This window comes from Ammospiza nelsoni, chromosome 13, assembly GCF_027579445.1.
Source record: "Ammospiza nelsoni isolate bAmmNel1 chromosome 13, bAmmNel1.pri, whole genome shotgun sequence".
In the NCBI taxonomy this organism is placed as follows: Eukaryota; Metazoa; Chordata; class Aves; order Passeriformes; family Passerellidae; genus Ammospiza; species Ammospiza nelsoni.
The window spans coordinates 14,514,185-14,541,494 of record NC_080645.1 but is presented as its reverse complement, the minus strand read 5'-3'; the positions used below and the strand labels follow the sequence as shown (position 1 = coordinate 14,541,494).

Here is a 27,310-nt window from a genome sequence, read left to right as displayed (position 1 = left end):
GAAGGGACTTCCCCAGGGTGATGCAGGCCCAGAACTCACTCCAGCTCCCAGGGCTGGACCATTCAACAAGCCTAGTGTCCCTGCAGGATCCCACCCACACAACCAGGGGCATTTGGATTCTGACACACAAGGGTCTTGTATAACTAACAGCAAAATTCAGAAGTAGTTAAAATGCCTCTTTATTAATATACAAACCTAGCAACATTTAAGCCAACCAAAATATGAAATGAAATCAAGCATGATATAAATACAGCATACATGACAACATGGCCTCAGTGGAGAGCAGCAAACTCACCCTGACTTGTGCGCTTGGGAACAACTGTCCACGTCCTCTGCCGCGGGGTCTGGCAATCAGAGCAGCTCTGTCCCTCCTGAACCCCTCCAAATCCAAACTCAGCAGAGGTGAGACCACTGTTCCACTTGAAGGAAGAGGACCTGGCATGAGCCTTTTCTGACCCCACACTGCAAAGGGATTCAAGAGCCTCCCTGTGCTGCTGGAGACAACCTGCTGGTACCTGCTTGCCACAGCCCTGCGAGGGCAGAAACGGCCATAGTGGATGGGCAACCATGCTGCTGACATTGCTCCTTGTCTGTCCCACCTTAGCTACATCCATTGCACAGCACTCACAAACATAAGGCACTAGAAGAGTGTTTTCACAGGCTCAAACTTCAGTTGTTCTTCAAATTCCGTCAGCAGCATGCATCAGAAATCTTCCCAGCCCTTTTAAAATCTCGTCTCAGGAGACAAAAGCATGAAGGGGGGGTTGGATGAGTGTCCTGCTGCAAGCCTGACCAGGATATGCAGGAGAACCTGTCAAGAACTTCAGAGATACTAATCTGTCTCTGATTATACTGGAAGAAGTGAGATCTCTCCCACTACGGGAAAAGGAGGGAATTTTAGCATGGAAAAAACCTTAGAGGTGCCATGATGAAAGGCAACAGCACAGTTTTTCCTCCAAAGCACACAAAAAGGATCAGGTCCTAGCTGGGATGGCTGACAACTCCCAAGTATCTACTCTGCTTGTAGCAGGTGTCAAGGATCTGTGTGGAAAGATTGACTGTTGCCAGTATTAACAAATCAGCAAATATTAATGTGAACACTTTCCTCATTATAACGCACTGCTCCTCTTTGTTGAGATTCCTCATTCCAAGCAGGTGGAACCTCTAACAGAACATCAGCCCAGTGTGCCACACCTGCAAAGCAGCTCTGCCTTATGCTGTAACCCAGAAGCCAGCCTGACATCAGTAATGCAGCCCAGCTTTGAGACAAATGGGAGATGAGAAGTCTCAGAGCCATCTCAGCAAACACGACAGGCAGATCCCCTCCCCTCCCGCTCCTCCTGACTCCTGCCTGCAAATGTCAGCTGGTACAGCAGGGAAGCTTCAGGCAGAGAATTCTGTTTCCTTTAATGCAACAGGACACCCATGGAGTACTCTACACCAGCCCAGGCTTCTTTAGAGAAAGAAGAAAACCCATTACACCACAAGGAAAAAGTGAATAAATCCATTTGGTGGGGGGGGACAAACAGGAAGGTGTCAGCCCAGCAGCTGGACAGGCACAAGGGCTCCCAGCTCCATAGAAATTCCAGTCTCATACTGCAATAGCAGCTTCCACCATCCTCCAGTGCTTGCTCACAATTACCATCTCTGGGTGCACAGCACACAGCTTTCCAGGAAGGAAATCAAATGGCAGGCACAGCAAGTGCCCAAACACCTCACCTAAGGCTTTAAGGCATTTATAAATATTCATTCTTTTTTCCTCTCTCAAATGCAAGGACTACTCATGCCAAGGGCTATAAGCATACTGCTACACCATAATACTTAAGGAAAGTTTAAAGTGCAAAGAAAATTTTCAAATGCTTTTTAGTGACAGCTTGAAGTCATCAGATGACACCAAACCCTGCCTTTCTTGAGTTTTGTTCCATGACTGCTTTTTTTTTTTTTTAACAGAAATTCAAACAATCAAGTAAGAAAAAGTTCATTTAAAACAGGAAAACATCCCAAAATAGGCAGAAATTATTCTGACCCAGTATTATAATAAACTTGTTTGGGAAGACAAACGTGAAGGTTGTGAACATTTTGGTCACCATTACCAGCAGCCAAAAGCTGTATGTTAAATAAAAATTACTTCTGTCCTTGCAAGCAACTCCCCATTCCCCTGACATGGGAACTACCTCATTTTTACAGATCTCTTCCCAACATGTCACCATTCTGTTCAAATGTGCTGGAAGGATGAGGTTGGTGATGTCAGTGCTGTACCTTTACAGCTACAAGAATGTATCAGGGAGACAAAAGTGCTCCAGGCAACCAAGTGCACACAGTCCCCACTTCTCCTGTGCGGAACCACTTCCTTTATCCCAATGAGGGGGACAAATGTGTGCTGGGAAACAAGTGCTAATGCTGTCCCAACTCTGCATGGAGCCAGGGCTCTCACCTGTCCAGCATCAAGGCTACAGAGGAAGATGGGAATCGAAGCTGAGCTGGGAATTGAAGCTCATCATCTCTCCAAGGCTGGGCTTAAGGAGCTGAATAATGAGCAAAGGATCAAACCTTCACTGCACCTCTCCTTCCACCTCAGCTCAGGCACTCCATCATCCCTCCACCAATTTTTATTTTGCCATGCCTCACTCTCTGATGGCAAAAGGACTAATGCCCTCAGCCATCTGAGGAGGAGACTAAAGAAGTGTTAAGGACAGTGGGAAAATCCTGGCACAGGGAAAGGGAGGGTTATATGAGGGGATTTATAGCAGCTACAAACCTGCCTGGAGTTCTGATGTTGGTATCAGCACCATACAAAAGTTGAATAAGTTAAATTGATGCAGAGACACAGATCTAGGGCCAACCTGGCTCCAATGACAAAACATCAGGTAGAAGGAAGAGAAGAACCTTGTGCATGAGAAATTCTACAGCAGCAGAGTTTGGAGGTGTTACAGGAAAAGTAACATGATCAATGGCAACTCAAATGCAACAGCAGAAAGGAGGAATCCAAGCTTACACCAAGATGTGGAGATGCAGTGGAAGTTTGACACAACCTCCTTTCTTTGCTACAAAATAAGAAACTGTTCAGCAAGTCCTATCAAATATAGATACTGGAGAAAACAAACAGAAAGTAAATCTGGCAAAGACAGATGTGAAAATGACTGTAACACATCCTCCTGAAAAAGAAAACATAATTCTAGAAATAGACTATTAATTTTACCCTCAGATTGTTAAATATGAACCATATACTCCTGCTTTTCTAGTACCACTTTAACTCAAGCCTTGCATTACTCACTCAAGGTCTAACAAAACAGAATAACTTAGGAAGGGACACATCAAGGTTAAGACAATATAATATCTCTGTAAAAATCATTTAATGGAAGGAATTGCTATGTCTTCCCTAAGTTCCCTTGATGGCACTTGGGCAAGCCAGCCCTCCCTTGGATGCACATGTAGATGGATTCCCTGGCTACCTTCCCTGCAAAGATGCCTCTATGAAACGAATCTACAGGGCTGCTCCCATTCTGGACAGCAAGACTCAGAGAACTGGTAACAACCCTGTGACTGATACACTTGAGGTGCAGAGAGCAGACCTGCAGCTGCTGCTTCAGCAGAGAATGAGGCCATTTGCCCTTCTACTGCCACAGAGAGAGATGCTATTTTTGTGTTTCCCAAACTAAGGTTCATAGTCTTATTGTGCAGAATGAGAACAAACCACCTTTTATAGGAAAAAGCATTTTAAGACAGTTTTAATGATGAGAATCAGGATGTAGAGTTTTACAGTCCCTGTTATTTACCATCTTAGATGTAAAGACTATGCTACAGCAGCTTCAAATATCTGATTTTTAATTTTCTAATTTGAAGCTATATTAAAGGTAGTAACTCTTCAACAGATTTAGTTGTTCTTTTTTTAGGCACTCTACTTTAATCATCAGATAAAGGGATTAGAGTATTACATCACTGCTTAATACCTCAAGATGAAAACACAACACTAGAAGGATGTTCCTCCAACTTGGTATCACTATTTTAAAACGTGATCCAATTGTCCTCTTGACGGGTGTTCAAGTTGGTAAAGGCAAACTATTCTTCACATTTTAAGTTTAAAAATAGCTACACCAGAAATTAAATCGACTAAGCCTGAGCAGCAGTTAAAGACCTCTCAGGTTCTGATATAAAACAAGAAGAGAATTCATAGCAGGGAAGGTTGGAGTAGGCGTTAATGAGCTGTAAGACTGACAATTACCAAACCACCCAAGTCTCAAACAGCAAACACAGTGTTACACAAAGTGTTGCTATATCTACCATCATGGTGGAAAACTATTTCCACTCTCTATTTTTGGTATGGAAAAGTCAATAGATCTAGACATAAAATAAACCTTCCAGACATAAAATAAACCTTAGCAGACATAATGACAAAAGTAGCTCATAAAACACAATTTTACTGTCAGAACTGCTGGAGAAGAGACATCTGTGTATGAAAAGTTGCCTGAGGAACTAGCAGGCACCATTAAATTAGGGAAAAGGAAAAAATAATCACAGGAAGAATATAATGCAGCTGGAACGAGTGGTTGGTAAAGGACAGCATGCTCCTAGCTTTCCAGTTTGGTCTTAACTAATTCTAACTCTGCAGAGAACTGAACAGCTCAAGCTAAAATCCCTCTTCAGCAGTTTCAACACAAACTTTAGCCCACCTTGGCCCTATACTTCCCTTTCTCCTAATGGAGTATCATGCCTTTCTCAGCTATAACAGATGGTCAATAGACCCTAAGCAGAAGGGCTACTCCACATCCTAAATATCACATACAAAACTCTTTCTTTGTTTGAATGCCTATTTCCATGGATAAGGAAGGCAAAGCAGTGTCCCATAAAACCAACAGACAAGGACCAAGGTCCTCCCTGGTACACACGTCCAGCATGGGAACAGTGGGATCATGGTATCTCTCTAAGCAGAAAAGATATGCAACTAATTATAGAGTTTAAACTGCTATTAGATGCTTTATGAACCTTTCATTTAAGTGATTAATTCTAACATACCAGGCAAATTTCAGTTCAGAGAGCAATAATAGGGGAATTTGGCAGAAATGACAAGCAGGCGGAATCTCGCCTACAGCAGCTGCAGAGAGTACTCTGAGCTGCCAGATCTCAAAAAGCTGCCCCAGTGTGGTTACTCCTTTTCAGAAACTGGAGAACTGCACATCTCAATTCAGAACTAGGTTTGAAATCCTGGAAGAAGCCACACATTTCAGTGGAACTCACCCCAGACAAAGGAAGGCGTGCTCAGAGAAGTGATATCTACATTCAACCTACTATATACCATATGCTCAAATCCTAAATTCCCTTACAGTTTCCTGAACTGGCAGCCACAGACCCAACTGAAGGCACAGCTTAAAGCAACTAAAGCAGCAGAAAGCAAACTTAAAACAAGAACCAGGGGAACTTTTGGGCTCATATTTACACTACTGATGCTCACCATTTAACTGGAAAATAAAGTGTCCAGAAGTGGTTCTAGACCATAGCGAAAGTGTTCACATAGCTAACGGGGCAGACAACATTGCAAGGCTGTGTTTGAAGTCCAAAACAGATACTGAAGTAGAAAGACCATGAGAAGTATGTGGTATCTGAGGCAGGGAAAACATTTAACAGATCTTTTTCAAGTAAATGAAAAGCATCTTGGTTTTTGATTGTGCTCAAAATATGAAGAAGATGATGCAAATGTGCACAAGGCAATTCAGCATCGCCCTATTTCTTTACCATTTACCATCAGTGATTGAACTGGCACATTTTGACACCTGAAGAAGGGTTGAATTTCCAGCTGTACCATCTGGAGTATCTGTATGAGAAGCCAGATGCAAAGAGCAGTGCTGAGGAAAAGCACTTTATAATCCCACTGCCATGCTCCCTTCACTCCCTTACTCAACCCTTTCAGCTGAGGTACTACTGAGAGACAAAGACGTGCAACAGATTTGAGGAGGAAAACAGAAGACAAATTCTTGAGTCCAGCAGGAGCTGCTGAGACTTTTTCTCACCAGCAACAGAAAACCCAGTGATTCTCACACCACAGGTGAGACAAATGCTGTGTCTTTTCCTACAATTTCAAAATAACCACAGGCAGCTAAAACTACAAGATAATATCCCCTCCTGCTGCTCAAGTTCCCCAAACCAACATAAGTTCTCCATGAACCTTGCCAGATGAGTTTGACCAAGTCACATAAACAAAGTGAAAGACAATCCCCAAAGAGACTGTATATTGTGCAGCTTAAACAGAAGCAGCATTTCAACACTGCTATTTAACATTAAACACTAACATCTATCCTTGTTAGAAATCTGTATTCTTGCTAATAAAAAAGAAAAAACAACATTCCTTTATAGAAGTGAAATGCACATTTTGATCTTTGACTATATTTATAGAAGGACATTTACTTTCAGTGACCCCACACAAAAAAATTCAATCCCACCAACGATGCACTTACCAACACTACTGTCATCTCAATACTCTGATGTTAAATCTACTCCCTGCTAGGGAAAAAACAAAGCGGTGGACAAAGGAGGGCAGTGACAGGCTGGGCAACACCAAAACCTGTCTCTAGGCTCTAGGCTGTGCTCACACAATGCTTTGTCTCATGCCAGTGAGGTAGCTGATCGTTCTATTGCCGTGTGCATCAACACACCAACCCCTCTAACACGTGGTATGTGGAGAACAGGGTGAGGTCAGCCATCACCTGAACCACAGGCAGCAAAGACCTGCTGTCCCATGCCTTATGCTGGAGAGGAGAGAGGAAGGGTGCAGTCTTCAGTGATTCACCCCAACCCTTCCCATCACTAGAAGGCCAGGGCCTTTGGTGGGGTTCACTCCTACACAGGCATCTCTGCATGTTCAGCACTGTGCTTCATCCACTGGGGCATAGGGGAGCCTGGCAAGGGTTGAAGGAGGGAGACAGACAGGGTTGGGAAAGCTTGAAAATGAAAGTTTTAAAATATACAAAATGTAACACACTGGAAAAAGTTTAAAAGTTGCAAGACAAGAAAGGAAAAGAAAGAAATATATGAGGTGAGGAGAAAGGGCTGGAAGATGGTGGGAGAAGACTCCAGCTTGGGACAAGGGGCAGGTCTAGTCTACACAGCACTATTCCCTCTGGTAGCCACTCAGTTCCACGTCATCCTTGCGGCGCCGCTGCGCGAAGAGGGAGCTGAAGGGGTAGAGCTTGGCCTTGGCCTGGAAGCGCTGCCCGGCAATGTCGATCTCGAACTCGCCCTGGTTGATGAAGTCAGTGGTCACCACCAGCTCCTCTCCCGTCTGCTCGTCGAAGTGGTGCACGAAGCCCAGGCACACGTGGCGCTCCAGGGTGTAGCTGTAGGCACTGCTGGTGGTCTTGCCCACGTAGCGGCCGTTGCGGAAAATGGGCTCCCCCCACCAGGGCCAGAGGTCCATATCCGTGTCATGGTCCTCGAGAATGAACATGGTAAAGCGCTTGTACACCCCGTTCTGCTTCTGTTCCAGCAGCACTTCCTGGCCAAGAAACTCCATTCCCTGTGGGGAAAAGGGAGCATCAGCTGATGTGAGGGACACAAAGTGTGGCAGCTGCTCAGCTGCAGCAGAATAGGTTGCCGACAAGGGCAATTTATGCCCTATCAAATGGGCTGTCTCCATACACAAGAAGCCCAGCTCAGATAGCTTTTCTGTCATGTTTGTTGCTCCAGATGTTAAAACACACAGAAATGTTTGTGTAGCTGGTCTTTAGAAAAAAAATAATTCTAATTTTCACTCTAGCGAAAACCATGTCTCCATTCCAGTTTTTGCCATTTTTCTTGTTCCAGAAGACTACCCTTCTTTATAAATCATTTGGAAACTGTCACTAATATGAAATTTATGTCCTTAGTCATTATATTCTTTTCTTGCATCAATACAAGCATTTGTTTTGGCTCATGCAAAGATGGAAGAAAGAAAACAAGACGGTGATAGCAACAGCACCTGCTACCACAAAAGCGTGATATAGCTCTACACTGTTCTACAAACTCCCCTCTTTTATTAAAAATAGAGAACACCTGTTATTGGTGCCTAGTCTCATATTTAACATCATTAAATGACACCAGGTGCACAGGCTGGCTTTTGCCTCATCAGATTAGGAAAACAGTTTAGAGAAGCAAGAATTTGAGCATCTGTAAGGTACAGAGCACCTCTGCCACACTGGGCACTGCACACATAAGCAGCATCAGGCAGAGGTCACTGGGAATGCTGCCTAGGTAGGAGGAAAACAGAGCATTTTTGTATTTCTAGCAGCCTGCTGAAGTACAAGAATACGTTACAGCTACTGCACACAGCTCCATAAAGACACATCCATCTGCTTGGCTGGCAGCCTTTCAGTCCAGTTCTGCTCTCCCACCAAACTCTGTGCAGAAGGTGGTGTACCTTATCCAGCTTGACCTGGAACTCGCGCCCACACTCCATAGGAGTAGTAAAAGCATCCAGATCCTGGCCCCAGAAGGCAAAGAACTTCTCAATGCGCAGGCTGCGGAGCGCGTAGTAACCGGCGTTCCGGATGCCGTACTTCTGCCCCATGTTCATCACCTCATTGTACACGTGCAGGGCGTACTGCAAGGGAAGGGTGAAACACACACTGGCACCAGGAGAGAGCAGCAGCATCTGGCACCACCAGGAATGCCACTGTCCCCTGCCACTGAAGCACGAGAGCTCTGCTCCACTGGAATGCAATATTAAGCGGAAAAACTCCCCCTGGTGCCTGCAGGCAGCTTTCCTGTGGTGCAAATCAGACATTTCATCACCTGGAGTCAACTTGGAAAATGTTTCCGATTTATGCATGCAAGCAATTGCTTTAATTAGCTCAGGCTGCAGTGCACTCTTACCTCTATGGGGATATAAAGCACGAAGCCAGGTTCTCCTGTGTGAGTGATACTCATGACACGGATGCCATTAGCATAGCCCACGCTCATCTCCTGCAGAATCAGAGGGGGTGAAATCATCCAAACTGGAACACAGCACACAGATCCAGAAGGAGTATAATGCATAACACATGCACACTGCCCAGACCTCTCTCCCCTTTGCCACCTGCACATACTTGCAACAAATTTAAATTTCCAATTCAAATAGTGATGTCACATTATCCAAACTTGTTAGTCATTTCTTGACACTTGGCAACAAGCCCTGGAACTAGGTCAGGACACAGGTTGTATTCTAGATACAAGACAGAGGTTGAATAGCAACTACCTGCTCAGCCTTTAAACAGGCTGATAGGAGACAGTGATGTCAGAGTCCCCAATCCCAGCTGCCCCTCTGACAGCTTCATAATTGATTATATGAAACACGTCAAGATATCAAATGGTGACAAGTCTACAGTGAGAGGAATACTGAAAACAAACGCATATTCACCTATATATTTAGAAAACACAATCCAAAGACAAGTGAGCCTAGAGAGTTCTTTACCAACCTAGCTCAGTAACTGCAGTAAACCTTCCTGTATATCTTAATTCCCCTCCAATTATCCAAAACATTTTTCCTGTCCTTCCATCCATGCTTTGAAAAACCTAGCAGAGTGAGAACAAAAGAAGTCACTCACCTTGCAAAAAAGAGAGGGGAAGTGTTCTGCAGTCATTGGGGCATAGGACAACTCTGACAATACATCCACAGCACGGGGGCCAATCAGATTGAGAGCTAAAGAGGGGAACAAAACAGCATTAGGATGAGACTGGAGAAGTCTTGCCCAGTGTCTAACATGCTGCTCCAATTCTGAAGTCTTATTGAACCAACAGGTGTGTTTACATTTAAGAACAGAGGAGAAAGTCATTAAACTTTCTCCTGACAGTCCACAGTAAAAGAATGCTGTCTTCTAGCTCATGGTTTGCCAGAAAAGAGTCTCTGAACTGCTGTTTTCATCTAAATGTTTGGAAAGGAGAATAAATCGCAACTACAGGCACTTTAAACAATTAACTGGCATGCAGCAGGAGACACCATTTGTGATTTTGAGCTGTCTGAGGAGGTCTGCTTTTAGTGATTTCTTACCTGTGTATTTCCAGGTCACATCCTCTAGGACCAGGTTGCTGTCATCAGGCAGGTGGTTCTTCAGCCAGGCCCAGCAATGAACTTGTTGGTCAGTAGGGGAAATCATGAAGAAGCTGGAACAGACAAATCAAACCCAAGAAACAATGAAAGAACAACCACAAAGTGAATCAGCTCATTCTTCATTCATCAACTACTGGAGCCATTCAGCAGTTTCCAAGCTAACAGAAGATCAAAACAAGCTGGTTTGTGAAAACCACAGCTCAAGTCTCTGGATCAATGCCATTACATCTGTCATGAAAAGAAATCCCCCACTTCAAGCATTACCAGTGGTCTGGCGACAAGAAGTGACTACATGTGGAACACAGGGAATTCTGCAGGAAGTTGACAGACTATCTCAAAGGTCACAACTGATTTGAAAAAAGGACTTGCAGCTTTTCACCACCAGTGATTCTATTTACTCTGACAGTCAGAGTAGAGATGGTTCACACAGCAATTTCTTCACACAGAGTAGAGATGGTTCACACAGCTTTCTTCAAAGCAGAAGTCTTTTCACACACAATGGTGGTTATTATTAACAGTTTCCAAAAACAGAACACCACTTGATATGGGAAAATGAGCTGCTTGTGTGTGTGTCTGATACAAACTGTGCGTTAAAGTACATCAACATCTGTAGAAATCACTAGGCAAGGACAGAAGCTACTGGTATCACAGAGAGGACAATACTTTCAAGCAATACATGAATGCAGACATAAGTGGAAGAGAAAGAAAAGCTGTTTCTAATTGAAAGAGAAGCAACAAAATGCTTTCACACCAATACAGTGAAAACACACATAGAAAACCATCCAGAAAAATAAATCCAACACTCAGCTGGGACATGGCTATGAAGTTCTTAAAAGCAAGAAAGCTTTCACTGGATGCCAAAGAGAGCCCAATCTGGTGAGTCTAAGGGTAAAATCCTGTGATCATGTCAACTTGCATGAGAGAGCACAAAAGAATGATAAAAGACTGCAGAACTGAGACTTAGAATACATATACTGCAATGAAAATTGAAATAATCAAAAAGCAGTATTTTCAATGCACAATTCTAGTAAGGACTTTGGTCAGGAGTTAGTATGCACTTTAAATGGTTACCTAACTTAAACTCCAGTGACTGCTAAAAACAATTTGTATCTCAATTAAGAAATTAAACTTCTAAAGGCCTAACATTTTGAGGAAATCTATTTTCATCTGTAATCCTGGAAAAAGGCTTATTTTCCCCAATGTTTTTAAGTTCAGAAGCTCCCTTTCACTTGAGTTACTGAATTAGGAATACTAGTGGAGAAGTGAGACTTTTTAGTTCAGGGTGGTGATGAAACTTTGTGGTCTCCATGAAGAAGCCCTTAAAGGCTCAAACACCTGAAGGGTGATGGCTAAAGATGCTGTCTGCACACCCACCTGCGCTTGCTGAGCCGGGCTATGCTGCAGTCATTCTCATACCCTCCTTTCTCATTAAGCATTCCTGTATGCACAACATGCCCAACTGGCACATCCAGGTCATTTGAGAAGAGATACTGCAGATTCTCCAGGGCCTGGTCTCCGGTGGACTACATGAATCAAAAGGAAGAGAAAGTCAGACAAGCTGCCTGAGCAAAACAAATCCACTGGGGCAGCTTAAGATCGCATCAACATCCTGGCCTAAATTATTTCAATTTGTGATGATGGTGACACTGACGTCTCGAGCGTAACAGGACACAACAGTGCCACAGTGCCGGAGGTCAAATTCTATGTACAGACTAAGCTGATATTTCTATAAACTGGGCCCTTGACAGACAAAACCCAAACTGTGCTAAATACTGTGGTACCACCTGAATTTAGCCATACAGTGTGACTTCCTCTATCTATCCTCAATAGGACACAGAGTTTTTTGCAAAAGCAGACAATAATAAACTAAAGGTCACCTCTACCAGGTGGTCCCTTCCTAGGTACTTACACTTATTTCAAACTTGGTAAAAGATGACATGTCAATAACACAAACTGCTTCCTTACAGCACTTGACTTCAGCACCCACAATATCAAACCAGTCTGGTTTGTAAAAGGTTTTGCTGTGATCCAAATCCAGCAGATCTAACACAAAGAAAAATCAAAGGAAAAATTATTCAACTGGATGAATTAAGACCTTACAGAGACCAATTGGGAAGCACTAGGCAGAGGAAAATATGATCTCACCGCTCCCAGGTGGGACAAAATACTTGACTCTCTCAAATCCATGCTTCTCCATCCACCTGGCTCCCTGTGCGTCCAGGCGGTCGTACAGCGGCGACGTGCGCAGCTGCCGGCCAGTCTGGAAGTCCCAGCGGGGAACCTTCAGATCATACATGAGGGCTGCAATGGTCATAAAGATCCTTTATTAGGCAAAGTGATTATCTTTATCCAAACTTTTCTTCCAGATTATCAGTACTTATTAATATCTGAACCATTAATAAACTCCCTCAAAACAGCTCCCAACCTTCCTTTTCCTGGTTTTGAAAATCCACAAATCCATTTTGATCCATTTATAGCTCTTCAAAATCAGAGTAACAATATTTGCACAGAACACTTATATTTATAGATACTTATGGTCTCATGACAGTTCTGCAAGAATAACAAAAACTCTATTTTTCATGAAGTCATGCTGACTAGCATTAATTATGCAGGATTCTTCCCTGGCAGTGCATTATATCAGATATTTTGACAATGCTAATGCTGGGGTAGAGAGCGCATAGTTACAAGGACCATCTCATTTGCCTTCTTAAATAATGGCAATTCAGCCTTTTGCAATCATTGAAGCTTTTCCAAATGGCTTCTCTGTCTGTTCAGCTATTATAGAATATTTTTATTTAGAAAACAAGTTACCCTAAAACATTAAGCATCCTCCTCAGTTATCAGTGGAGAGTAATAACTTAATATTTATAAAGTAGTATTCAAGCATTCTTAAGATTCTACCTAGGTCAAAAACTGCTTAAAACTGAAGATAAGCCAACTAACTCTTACTGAATACTTCCATAATTTCTGTCTCATAGCTAACAATTTAATGAATTTATTGACAATATCTCAAATTGGTACTCCTGAAAGAGAAGGTATTGGGAAGACTAGATTAGCATGGGAATGTAACACTTCAAAAAGGGAATACACTGTAAAAACTACAGGGATACTGTGGCTATCAGAACTGAGGTTTGTATTGGAAAGCGACTGCAGAATAATGCCCAGAGTATAAAATGATTTTTTTCTGGGAAGAAGGTCAAAGCAGCATAAGGTTTTTATTCCCCAGATATAGCAGGGCTAAGAGGTTTACTCAGCTTCTCTGCTTTCACCCGAGCATATGTTTTTAGTTTAGACTTGGTATTCAAGTAATTGTTCCTGTTATGCAACTTGTGGAGCACTTCATGCTTCTATTTCGAACTTGAAAAGAAGTCATCCACAATATTCAGACAATATGACAGATATTCAAACAACAGGAGGAAACAAAGCATGGCTTCAGACAAGAAAAATGGCATCTCTAATCTATTCTGCAAGGTATTTATCACAAACTTTGACAGGAGAAAGCACTATGTCTATGAAGACTTCTGAATTATACAAGATAACTGGGTCACCCAGCCATAAGTTGGAAGTGAAGGTATTGCCACACAGTAATGATGTGCAAAGAATAACAATCTTTGAGACAGTGTAACACTCCCAGTTAAGACCTTGGCATTGCTTTTTTAGGCTGAAATCCTACAGAGATACATACAAATTTCCCTATATCAGAGGCAAAGCACAGAAATAGCAGAGAGCAAGGTACCAACAGCATTTTTTTAGAAAAGTTAATAAGACTGCTTGTACAAAAAAAACCCTCATAATTTCCTCTCTCCTGGGAAGAGGCTGCATTGCCACGAAGGAGGTCAGGAAGAAGGAAAATGTTTCTCAGAGTGATAGCAGAGGAGAGACAGTGTAGCAAAGGGCAAAAACTTGGACAGCCTGGCCAGAGCTAAACACAGAGACCTCACTTACGCATGACTTCCATCACACGGTGGCGGAGGAAAGTGCGACTGCTCTGAAGGGTTCCAAAACGTTTCAGATCCAAGGGCCAGACATTTTCCGACGGATACCCATTTACTATCCACTCTGCCAGGTACCTGATGGAAGAAATAGACAGACTGAGATATCAGCTAATGTCTTAAGGGAAAAGTGTAGCTCTGGAAGTCAGAAGGAAAGCAGCTTGGACTTGAGAATTTCTTACAATAGAGAGAGAGAAGACATGTAACACGGTATTCTAAATACTAGCAGAATCTGGAGAGTTTCCCTTTGTAAAATGCACCCACCAGATTTCTAAATTACTAATTGCCCATTAGGATGAAGCATACAGGGCAGCAAGAAGTTCAGGACATGTGCTAAATTAAGCCAGAGCCTTGACAGGTAACCTGGCTGACACTGTGTCAAGTGCTTGGGTTCTGATACAAAAAAAGGTGCAAATTCATTTCAGACTGAGTTTAGTGTTTCTACTTTCTTATTTCTCATTGCCTGGTGTAGGCTCAGCCACAAACTACCACTGACAGCATTCATTTAGCACGAGGGGCCAGCCAAGTTATGTTTAGCTACACTTTCAGCAGTGAAGGAGGAAGGCATTCTCCAGAGCTAATGGACACAGGCAACTCAGAATTTAGCAGAGCAGAAGGTTCCGTTCACAGCCAGTAGACAACAAAACAAAGGGGTTTGGAACTGATCATTAAAAGTTACATTAGCAAGCTAAACTGTTTATTTTGGGGCTGTAGCAACAAATGAACAAACAGTGCTTTTACCTCCAGAAATGACTGATTCTTAAGAGAACCTCACTGAAAAGATTCTTTGTATTTCATGTGACAACAAAAAAATAATTATGAGTTGTTTCTCTGGTGAGTTAAACTATTAGACAATAGAAAAACTAGTGAAGACAAATGTAGATACTAACACCAGCATGAAAAACAAGCAGTTTTTTAAGAAGGCTGTGTGGCAGAAGGAATGCTCAGTCACCAAAACTAAATGGCAGTCAGAGGGAGAAATGATCATTCAGCAACTTTGCTGCTGAGATCACATTTAAATGCCTAAGAATCTGCATTTACACAGGAACTGGATTTTCCTGGGAAATTATTACACCCCAAGCTTACTGTAAGGGACAGTCTGAAACTACTGTCAGCACTGTCATCACATACATGGTGTTTCATCAGCAACAGATTCACACTGCTTTCAGAGGAATTAACTGCTCTATCAACTTGATTGATCTAAAGACTTCAATCAAATGATAAAGGAGATCATGAAGCACAGGAGATGAGGGAATATATGCTTTGCTAAGCTTTTATCTCTTAGTGGTAGTTTAAAAAAAACCATACCAGTTATAGAATCATAGAATCACAGAATAACCTGAGCTGGAACAGATGCACACGTATCACTGAGTCCAACTGCTGTCCCTGGACAGGATAACCCCAAGAATTACACCAGGTGCCTGAGACCATTGTCCAAATGCTTCTTCAACTCTGGCAGGCTTGATGCTGTGACCACTTGCCTGTTTCAGTATCCAATCACCCTCTGGGTGAAGAACCTTTTCCTAATATCCAACCTAGACCTCCTCTGACATAGCTTTAATGAAGCTTACTTGATCCCCAGCTGCTAAGTGAGATGTGATGCCAGAGGAGAGATGTGCAGGACAGGAGGAGAATCCAACACAGGTTTTAAAGACACACTGGAGAACATGATCAGAAAACAGCAACTGCTCCTCTCCTCCACTCAGGTCAGAAATGAAAGAGGAGCCTTTGTCAGAGGAGATGACAAATACCAACCAGAACATTCTACATAGGAGGATCATCTGTGCAGTGTCTTGGCTAAAGCCTTACTTACACACACAACAGAGATAGACCACTTACTTGCCTGCTCCCCCACCATAGGAGATGCCAGCTGAGTTCATGCCAGCCAGAACGAAGTAGCCTCGTGCAGTGGGCGACTCTCCCATGATGCATCTCATGTCTGGGGTGAAGGACTCTGGGCAATTCACCAACTGCATGATCTGCAGAGCCTCCAAACCTGGCATCCTGCGCAGGAGGGCACTCAGAAGTGGCCCTAGGAACCAAGAAAAAGAGAAAAATAGTCTCAACACATTTCAGCTGCTTCAGGTGGAAACTGCTTCCATGTTTTGATAGTCACAGGAGAAATGGCTTATTTGCTGGAATTACACTACTCAAAATAGATCACACAGCCTACAATAAAAGCAGTCATATTGATCCAGACCAAGAGCCCAGTATTATTTTCAACAGTGCAAGAGCACTGTTCAGTTTTGTTTGGGAAACAGGAGCAGACATCAAATAGATACATAGTGAGGAGTACAAACAGGCAAATGTATAGGAGCCTTGTCACATGCACTCTGCAAACCTCCACCTATCATCAGCTCAGAGGATTTCCTAAAAATTTAGTAATTTTTCTGTATTTAGAAACCCATAAATTGGTCTCTCTTTTAAGTACTAGACCAGTCTTTCCCAGCCTCATGAAAAAATCCAACAGACACAGACAAGGAGTCCCATGTGTTAAAGTCTGTTGTATGAGGAATCACTGCCTTTTATTTTAAAGCTCACACTCAATTTCTTTTTATGCCTCCTACCATTAGAAGAGATAGTGGTCAGGAATCCCTCTTCCAGCCTGTCTATCCCACTCCAGATTCTATAGACCTCTCTTTATTTCCCTTCTGCCATCTCCTTTCCCCAGCCCACTCAGTCACTCCATTCCTGCAAACTATTCCAAGCTTTGATAAATCTCTTGCTGCTCTTCCAGACCTTCTCCAGCCCTATGATACTCTCTGGAAACAGGGAGCCTAGAACAGGAACTAGCATCTGGCAAAACAAGGATTTAGTGTTGCATAATGAACAGTGTTTTCTGCTCCTTTCCCAGTAATTCCTAACTTGTCTTTTGCTTTAACCACTGCTGCACTGATGTCTTCACAGAACTAACAGAACTAATACAACCCCTCAAGGTGTGTTCAAAGCCCATCATGTCATATGGTGAAAACAAGACCATCCCCACACACACCCATGCATTTGTGTCACTTCACATTTATCCTCGTTGGATTTCCTCATTGCTTCACTGCCCAGTCACGCTGGAAAAGTCCTTCAGCAACTCTTCACAGTCTGATATTTGAGAGCATTAATAAATGGGTAAGGTATCTACTTGGCTTTTGTTGCCCAAAAGTTACCTCTGCTTAGTACTCCAGATAAAAGCCCTCAAGATTCAGCCCTAAGAACACTCCTGAGCTTTATGCACAAGCAGTAAAATAATCAGATTTCACATCACCTAAGAAGCTACAAACAGAACTGACCCATTCTCTCTCTTCCCTCTCTCAAGCATTAGAATTCTAGAATGAGAGCCTGGTGTTACAGGCTATTTTTCTATTGATAAAAAGAGAGATCAGTGCTAGATTTGTTCTCGTATCTAGACCAATTTAAGCAACTCCACGGACTATTTTAAAATCAAAAGGTGTTCCAACGACAAAGATCAAAGTAGTAATACAAGAGCTCAAACCCCAGGAACTGTGGCCCTAGAAAAGGATCAAATACTGCCTGAGTTAGCTCTGACTCTGCTCAACTGTTCAGCACATTTGAACGGATAAAAGGGCAAAGCTGGAACATAGTATGCAGCTGCTTCAGAAGCCTGGGCAATCTGGGGGCGCCAGCAAGCAGTGCCTTTTCATTTTATCCAAATGAAAACCAAAAATGAAGTGGGTGCAGAGCTTGAGCAACTCATTACTGAAGCTAATATCTTCAAGCAAGTCTTTAGGGATCTAAAGGGCATCTAGGGATCTAAAAACCTTTAGCATATGCCAGCACAAAACAGCACCCCATCCTGGCTTCACCCCCTGGAGTTAAAACTTTTACAGTATCAGTATGGTGTCTCTCGGAAATCAAAGTAAAATTATTCAATTTAACTTGAAGCACAGCTGGAAGAACATATTATGACTGCAGAAAGAAATCAGTGAAATTCCATTCATGCCTAGGGTCACAGAGGCATGTGTATTCACAAGGGATGCAGAGAGCTCTGATAGAAGGGAAAGCTGGATTCCTGAGTACAAGGCAAATTTGAAGATGAGAGGGCACATACCAACTTACCAGGCATCAAAGAGATAGGAGTGGCTGGGGAAGAAAGGGACTCACAGATCATGCTATGCTCTTTCCTAGAGAAAGAGCCCTCCATGTAAAAATACATGCAGAATACAAACTCAGACTCAAATAAAATGAGAAATACAGAAGAGTTGGAATATAATAAACCACTGTCAATGGTGGGACAAAGTCTGGGAAGCCACAATATCAACTTCTGTCCACAAAGCAACTGCCACTGATAGAAATGCACTTGTCAGTCCCTGATGGAGAGCTGCAGAAATAAAATACCACAGCTGTGTGGCAGGTCAACAGTGTTGATCTACTGTGTCACAAGAGGAGCAGCATGTGGCACTGACAGTCAACAAGTGAAATGGCAGAACAGTGCTGGGAAGCTGATGTAGTACCTTGCTGCTCTAGAGGAAGGTAATACATGCTGAAGATTGGAAGGTGTTTTTAAACATTACACATATATCAAAGAATCACAGAATCCTGGAATGGTTTAGGTTGGAAAAGACTTTAAAGCTTATCTCATTCTAACCCTGGCATGGTGGGGACACCTTCCACTAGACCAGGGTGCTCCAAGTCCCATCCAACCTGACCTTAAACACTGAGCAACTTGTGCCAGTGCCTCATCACTCTCACAGGGAAAAATTTCTTAATAATATCTACTTCTGCCCTCTGTCATTTGGAAGCCATTTCCCCTTGTTCTAGCACTCCCTGTCAAAAGTCCCTCTCCAGCTCTCCTGTAGGCTCCCTTCAGATACTGCAGCCCTTGGTAAATGGTTTTTCAGCAAATTACTGACAAATGAAGAGATGAGTGAACTTGAGAGCACATTCATCTTTCCCACAGATCAGTGACAGCTGGCACTGCCATGAAGTCTACCTTCTGCTGAAGCACATGTTTCACTGCTGTGGGAACCTTTCTTCCCTAACATACCAAAATGATCCCAGTCTTCTTGAAGGTTCTGGATCTCCAGCTGGTTCCGTCCCTCCGTGAAGAGAGGTTTGGGGTTTTTCTCAAAGCCTCCTGAGAGGATGCCACCCTGCCAGTTGCGTATGTAGATCCTGCCATCGGGGTCCACAACAGCTGCAGAGGGAAGGGAAGAGGTGAGGAGGGAATTGAGAGAAGGGATATCTGTCTCAGGCTGTTGTCCCAAACACCAATGATGGAGGGCTAGTGACACACCAGGCCAAGCCATCAATCTCCCAACACGAGAAGGGACAGTCTCAGCTCCCCAGCCCCATGCTGTCACACCATTCTGGTTCTCATGTGACACCCTTGTGAGCCAGTTTAGATAAACCATTAGCTCCCACCACAGCCATGCAGGATTGTTAACTTCTGGACAGCACAGTAAACTGAATTAAACCAGAGGAGCCCCAGCAGGACAGTGTTCCCAGGAGTGAGAGGACACAAGAGGGATTCAGAATCCTTGTGGCACTGAGAAGCTATTATACTTGGCAGCTATTATACTGCCTTAGTTCCCCTGAAATTGCACCCCAGCCCTTCCACCAAGACACGTCCGGCCCTGCCCTTCTTTCTCTTCCTATTCTAAGAACAGCTAATTTGTATCAGATCCAGCTTACTGCAGGCCACCACCACAAAGACCGTGGGCAGCACTGGGGTGAGTACAAGCACCAATCAGGACTGGATTGCTCCTTCCACTGGTAGTGTGCCAACTTGAAGTATTTATGTTACTCCACCTGACATGCTCCACAGCAATTTTTGCCATGTTCAGAAAAGCTGAGAATACATATATGTGAATATACATACATGTATCTATATATATCTACACACAGAGGTTTAAATTCATCAAATAAAAGTGAAGCACTTGGACTCCATCCAGAGATCTCAATTCCCTGGACAGTGTATACATGACTCACTAGAAGCCAAAAATCTTGCCAACAACTGAGAGTAAATAAGTAAAGCTTTCTACTTCTCAACCACAGTTTTCAAACACAAAGGCTTTTTTAAAAAAGATCAAAAAGCTAGAACGTGGGGGAGGAGCAATTACCTCAAGTGTTTGGTTGCCCCTACAGCTCATAGACATGTAAATGCCATTGTAAAGCCTTAGCTTCAGTTGGAGGAAAGGAATAGATGGGCCATTTGGGGCCAGCAGCCTGCAAGGAAAACATAGTGCCAAGGCTAGCACACTCTCCAGCCCAGAAATGCAACAATCCAAGACTCAGGCACAACTACTACTCGAGCTAGAGTCAAGGTCATTCTCCTGCTAAGCTGATGAACTCTCAAAGTCATTTTCTGCAGGAAAAGCTTCCCCAAGAGTAAAGAAAGATATTCTTTCTACCACTGAAAAAGGATATTCAAAGCAATTCAGAGAGAAGGACCTCACAATCCCAAATGTGCTGAGGACTGATAGCCCGAGGTTGGCCTTTTTGTCACAAAATACAGGTCACCTTGGAAAGGCAGGTATAATTCACCAAGAAAAGTGCGAAGAGCTGAAGAATCCTTACTTGGTAAGCTGCTTGACAGAGGCTCCTGCAAAGGATGTGTCAGGAGGTAGAAGTGTTCGCAGGCATGGACTGGGATGTGCACTGGTTCCTCCCCAGAGTGGCCCAACTCATAGGCCCACTGAAATCAAAAAAGCGCAGGTCAGGATGGAAAAGGAAAAAAACAAAACAGCTTCAGGAAAACAGCAGGACAGAAGCACCTCTCTGATTTTGCTTTCATAAAAGACCAAGATTTGGTTCAGATCCCGTGACATTAAAAGACACGATTTTTTCCTCTTTTATTAGAATTTGAACTGTTTTGGATAAAGACTAGAAAAGTGGGGCCCCAATTCAAAACTAAGAAGTACCAGTTTACAAAACAAAAGCAATATAAGATCTGTAGACCAAGTCAGTACTAGGTTCAGCACCTAGAAGCAGAATAGTCAGCATTTAGGTGCCTGAACTAAGACCCTTTATTAACAAGGGGGACAGCTGCTAGCTGAGAAATTGCAATTATCAGGTGCATTTTCTAGCAGAGAAGACATCACACTAAGGAGTAAAAGCAAACAATTTTTTCATGAGGGAAGTGAGAAAGAAGGGTCTGTCTCCCTAACAGCCAAAGCAACATTCTTCCTGTCAGAAGGATGAACCTCCCAGCAGAGAGACCATGGACAGAGCTGTACCAACAAGCTGCAGGTACTGCTCAGCAGGTTAACACCCAGCCTCTGGTGCACTGCAAATAGTAAGCACTGCTTTTCCTCCTTATCCTGCTGGGATAAGCTGATGAGCAACATGATTTGATCTACTCTAGCAAACCAAGCCAAAGCACAAGCCATTAAAAATCCCAAAAGGAAAACAAACAAACAAAAAAAGAACCAGAGGGAAGTGCGCGTATTCTTAAGCAACAGAAACAAGAAAGAAAAGATTTAAATAATTCAACCTGGCCAGCACAGTTGACGAAGAACTCGCATTGAATCCTTCCTCTGTCAGTCTCGACTCCGGTCACTTGGCCCCTCTGGATTGTGACATGACTGACACTCGTCCGCTCGTGGATCTGGACACCTGCAGTGGATTACAAAGTCAGCATGCCATGAACTTTCTTTCTAATGTGTCAGACTGCTAGCTTTAAACCCTTACACTCAACCAAAATGCTTGTTTTCTCTTGGAGACAAAATTTCTATTCTTGACTCAGTAATTCTTAAGCAAAACCCTATTATTTGTAAAACATCAGATGTACAATTTGTACAGGCTGAGACTGTGAAGAGCTACAGTTTATCTTCCCATGTGACAATCTGGGTGATAAACAGATCCCCAGTCTCAACAACAGAAAAAAAAAGTTCCAGCTATGGACTTCTTTCTATTACAATTCCTTTATGCAATAAATTTGTAGTTTCAGATGGCATGACCGGTTCTTTTATGGGAAATAAGTAATTTTGTGGGGAAAAAAATCAATAAGCAGTATGCGATCAACCTGGGCTAAAAGAAACTGAGAGGTATCTTCCTAAGCAGCTTCTTCTGATCTGATGGACTTTCATCCTTAATGATCTTTATTTCCTGTTACCTTATTTAACCTTTCCCCCAACTTTTAAACCACACACTGGTCAAACAGCATTTATTAATACACTTCCAAACCTATTTCCAAAGCACATGTGCTCAATTAAATACTCTACAAGGCTCAGCCACTCTTTTTCATTTGTAGGTAATTAACTGTTTTGATGTGTAATTATGAGTCAATTCTAGGAAGGAAAGAGTGCATGCTTTTTCAGAGAAATATGTAACCACTAAGGACAACAAACAGGTGTAAATATGTAACCACTGTGGACATCAAAGAGGTGCTTGAACTATCCCAGGAAACCTGTAAACATTCAGCACATAAAATCAGCCTGCTTTTTCAGAAATAAACAGGTTTAAGAATCCAAGCTTCACAGAAATAAGGGAATTTTGGTCTTCAGGGCTCAGTTAGAATATCAAAAGAGATGCAACCATAGCTATCATGCAGGAGAGCACTCTGTAGATAAAAAAAGCTCCTACCATTCCGTGAGGCAGCAGTTGCCAGAGCCAGACTCACGTTGGCAGAAGACACGAGTGCATCTTCTGGCACATACATGGCCCCCACAAGGTCATGGATGTTGATCAGTGGGTGGAGCTGTGCCACTTTCTTTGGGCTGATAATTTCACATGGTATTCCCATGACACTGCCACAGAACACAAGAAACACGATGTCATTTGCCCTGCAGGAGAGCTGGTGCACACAGAAGCCGAGTTGGATTTCCTGCTCATACGTACTTCAGCGATGAAGCAATGCGCTTCAGAGAGATCAGTCGGTCCTGAGTCTGAGCCAGGGAAATAGAGCCTGTCTTCATGTACCCTATGACAATGACCAAAGTCAAGTCAGATTTGGACAGGATCTTCAATTCCTTTCCATCTCAGACTCACTGCTTTAATATAATTGCAGACTTGTTGCTTCCACTACTCAGGAGCCTGGAAATCTCACATCCTCAAACAACTTTGAACACTTACGAGCTAGTAATTAAAAAGTGCATGAGAAAACTTTTTTTAAAAAGCAGTTTAATTTTTAATTGCGTTCTCTTTCTACTTCATATACTCCATATTCTTTTATACTGTTTATAAAAAACCCCCTGAATTTCACACATGGTAGCTATTAAAAGAGAGAGAAGTTGAAAGTGATCTAATGACTACTCAGAAGAATAAAACTTCATCAACTAAAAGCAGATATAATATCACTCCAACACCTGCACTAAATTAGTATTCATCTTAATTGCAGGCATAGTTATGAACCTCTATTGAGGTATTCATTTGTCTGACATACATGACAAGTTCTTATCAGAAGAAAACTTCTAGTGATCAAGTTCTTCCTATCAGGTACATGCCCAGACATTTTGGAGGGAGAGGGAGAATCTAAACATAATCTTTTTTGTTATTTTCAGGGCTAGACTGCAGTAAGAGACACAGCTTTGCCTATGCTTCAGTGCTCCTGTTAACCACATTTTCTTTTTGAGAAGTGAATCAGTGCACAGAACAAGCCAACTTGCTCCAGTCACTGCAATATATTTTCCATGTCCTTGTGAAAATTCCTTGTCTGCCCAAGTTACAGACAACGTGCAAACTGTCACAATTTGCAGGTAGTCTGCCTTCAGTTTGCCCATCTGATATTCTTCTCCCCATTCTGATTACACTGGTGACATTACTTTGCATCTGATTAGGTCCATATGTATTGTCTTTGAACGGGACTTTCAAGCCTTAAGACACTGTAAAACCACAGACAGTGTTGTTTTATTGCTTATTCACACATATTTCAGTGTCAGTACTTCAGTTTCCCAAAGATTACTCCATTCTGGCACTTTCAGTACCTGTCTGCACTCCTGTCTCCTGTTCCAGCTGCTGGTAGAGCTTGTTTGAATAGTGTGCCATCTTCAGCTCTATGGACATGGGCCTGGCTGTGCTCACAATGCCAGCACAGAATCGAGTGGTGCCAGCAGCCAACCTGCAGGAGAAGGTGCAGAGAAGGGCCATGATCGTACAGCTGCCAGGTACACACTCCACACCAGGCTGCTCCAGCAGCTCCACTGGCAGCACAAACCACACAGCAACTTCTCCCCCAAACACATCAGAACTACACTAAGCTGGACGATGCAGAGCTGACACAACCTCTAGAATTATATTCCTTTCACTCACTTTTGAAAACACATTGCATTCCAAGACAATTTCTCTTTAACAAGTCCTAAAAACTGACATTTTTCAAAAAAAGCACTTTTTGTAAAACAAAAAAAAAATCTTACACTTCAGTTGAGCTGCCTGATTCTTTCCTTCTCCAAAGTAGGATTTCCATCAAATAAAAATTAACTTGGTTTTGAGTCCTGCATCTTTGAAGATTACAGTATGAGCAAGTCCCTCTCACTCCATAACAACTGCCATAGACAGACACATGTTTCTTGTCCCTTAACCACTGAGCAATTTGGTGAAGAGCTGCTCTAGAGACAGAAACCTACACAACTCCATGCAGCACGGACAGGGGAAGACAAGGCAATTAGATTTAAGCATTTCCTTTGCAGCCTGCTTCCACAACAATTACAGGTTACCTTTGCTGCTGCTGAAGCCATCCTGCATTTCTGCATTTGACACAACTGCTTTCAGCCTAGCACATCTATATTCTCTTAGTAATTCAACCTAAGATTCAGTTGGGTAAGGAATATTTGCTACACCTCTACTCAGTGACAACCCAAAGAGCTGAAGCACAGTCTGGCCATGCTGTGCTTCTCATAAGAGATTTCTGCCACTGCAATATTCCTCCTTCTCCTTGAGCATGCACAGACTGAGCCTACACAGCATCTTAATTCACTGCAGATCTTTAATGGGCTGTTCAAACCCTGCTCCAAGCTAGCAAAAAAGACATTCCCCTGCAAACACAGCCCAGCACCCCATCAGAATGACCCCATTCACAAGGTCTCAGATAAGAATACCCAATTCCTTTTCTTTGCAGCTAGAAAGAACCTGCTGCTTCCCAGCCACAGAGACTCCAGGAACCACAGCTAATTATTCCTGAAGGCAGTATCAGGTGGGAAGCTCTAAAGCAGATGATAAATATACAGTCCAGCACTTACTTAGGGCATTAGAAGCTGCTACCATAAACACCTCTTCACACCCTAAAGTCTCAGTGGTGTCTCGTGCCCAGGATCCTCAAACTGCTTCATTAAAACACCACGAATGACCCTCAGAAATGGACATCTAAAACAACAGGGGAAATGCTGGGATGCACAGCTTTCAACAGGAACTCTGAGCTCTGCTACAGAGAGCTGACCAAACTCGCTGAGGGCACTTCTGCTCAGCCAAACCAAAACAGCCTTGGCTATTTTACAGAGAGCCACTAAATCCTCCAACAAAGTGGATAATCTGAGCATTTAACCAGCTTACAAGGCTATGATTTAGTGATGCCTGCTTATAACCTCTTGCAATCTCTGGAGCTTTGCTGGCTGTGTAATACTTTAGACACAAACAGCATCCTGCTCTGAGAGGTCAGCAGGGGCTGAGAAGTAACGTGGATTTTTAATTCTTTTAAAATGGTCCATCATCTTTGTCAGCTGCATTGTTTTACATGGTCACCTGTGATAACAGCAGAGCAGCTAGATATCTCCCAAAGGAACTGTGATGCATGGAAAACCCACACCAGAGCAGAGTTCTCCTGATGGGAACTGCAGCACATGCAGGATGCTCACTGGAGCCCACTACTGATCACACCCCATTGTGTCACCCCCATGCTGCTCAGGGCACTGTGGGGAGGTAGAAGACCCTGGAGTGCAGGATTGAAGTAGAGGGGAAAAAAAGGTGGTGTTTTAATGCCTGCTTTTTGTTTCTCACTACCTGAATCTATTGTAACTGTCATTAAATAAAGCCATTATTTTAGATTAATTCTCCCTAGGATAAGTTTTGCCCATGGCAGTACAATATCCATATCTTTAACCTGATCCACAAGTTCTCTTGGTTTAATTTCTCTCTGTCATGCAGAGGGAAATGGCATTACTGCAGGGGAGTTTGCCATCAGCCATGGCCACCCCACCACAATCACACAAGGGATACTCTTCACCTTGCACAGCAGCCCTGTGCTTGGGAAGGGGCAGTAAGTGTTGTTATTAATGTTCTGCATAACCTTATTTCCCCCAGGGAAAAGGTGAAGAGATAGAAATAACACATTACAGGAGATATTGCTCTGCATAGAAATTTTGCTTTGTTGGGTTTTTAACCAGAAATCCTTACCTGCCCTGCTCAAGTAAGACTATATCCTTAAAGCCCATCTTGGAAAGGTGATAGGCCACAGAGGTGCCCATGATTCCACCACCACAGATGACAACCTGTGCCTGTGCTGGCAGGGAAAGCGGGTGAGGCTCTGCTGTGGTGGAGGCGCTGCGCTGGGAGCCGGTCATCCTCCTCCATTTCGGGTGAGCCGCCCGCCACTGGATATCGGACAGCAATCGGAGAAACATCCCGGCTGCTCTCTCTCTCTTCTGCTAAAGCACCACCTAGATGTGCTCAGATGTTACCTCAGCACCACTCCTTCTAGGAAGGAAAAGATGAGACTCACATTACCACTTATGACACACAGGGCTGGCAGCAGGACACATCACGTGGTGTGCCGGGTATAAGTGGACATGAGAAAGCTGATGAGCAAACAAGTGCCCTCCCGTTTCAGGAGGGCACTTACTCCTGAAACAACAACCTTGCCGTTAAGATTTAAACTTAGACCATTAAATAGGAACAGAGCATTACCCCTTTGGTTTTGACACAGTGCAACTTGACAATGAGCAAAAAAGCAAACGAAAGGTGGAAAAGCTCTCACATCAGTGACACGGAAGGCTGAAACGGCCATCAGGCACAGATCATGCTCTGGAATGCTTCGGAAAGCCAGAAGTCATTAGGGCACAAATAAGCTTGATTATTAACGCTGCCAGGCCTTTACCTGAAGAAGGAAACGAAGTCTGTGGTCAGAGTAACTGGCACAGGGCACTGGAGAGGCCCCTCCGGGAACAGCTTTACCACAAGCTTTACCCCAGGGCCTTGCTGCGGCAGCTCCCCCAGCAGCAGCAGCACCGGAGGTTCCCCCGCCCGCAGACTCCGCTCCGTGCCGGCAGCCTGAGGGACGGGGGTGTCAGGGCGCGGGGTGTCAGGGAGCCCCGGGCCTGGGGGCCCCCGCTTCGGCCTGCTCGCCCCCGCCCCCGCGCTGCGGGGCGGCCGGGAGGGGAGTGAGGGC

The 27,310-nt window shown here is 43.5% G+C and overlaps 1 protein-coding gene across 1 annotated transcript; it reads right to left on the bottom strand.

Annotated features, from left to right (window-relative positions):
• Positions 1 to 163: 163 nt before the first annotated feature.
• Positions 164 to 27,187, bottom strand: PDPR (pyruvate dehydrogenase phosphatase regulatory subunit). The gene is made up of 18 exons (XM_059481227.1): positions 27,020 to 27,187; positions 26,320 to 26,619; positions 23,919 to 24,052; positions 22,834 to 22,915; positions 22,579 to 22,742; positions 21,488 to 21,609; positions 20,572 to 20,689; positions 19,040 to 19,189; positions 15,886 to 16,078; positions 14,000 to 14,124; positions 12,200 to 12,355; positions 11,964 to 12,097; positions 11,429 to 11,577; positions 9,995 to 10,107; positions 9,552 to 9,646; positions 8,842 to 8,931; positions 8,387 to 8,569; positions 164 to 7,507 (listed from the first exon to the last, which is right to left on the bottom strand). The coding sequence occupies exons 2-18, from the start codon at positions 26,544 to 26,546 to the stop codon at positions 7,103 to 7,105; spliced, it is 2,640 nt and encodes an 879-aa protein (XP_059337210.1). The 5' UTR covers positions 26,547 to 26,619; positions 27,020 to 27,187; the 3' UTR covers positions 164 to 7,102.
• Between the last annotated feature and the right edge of the window lie 123 nt (positions 27,188 to 27,310).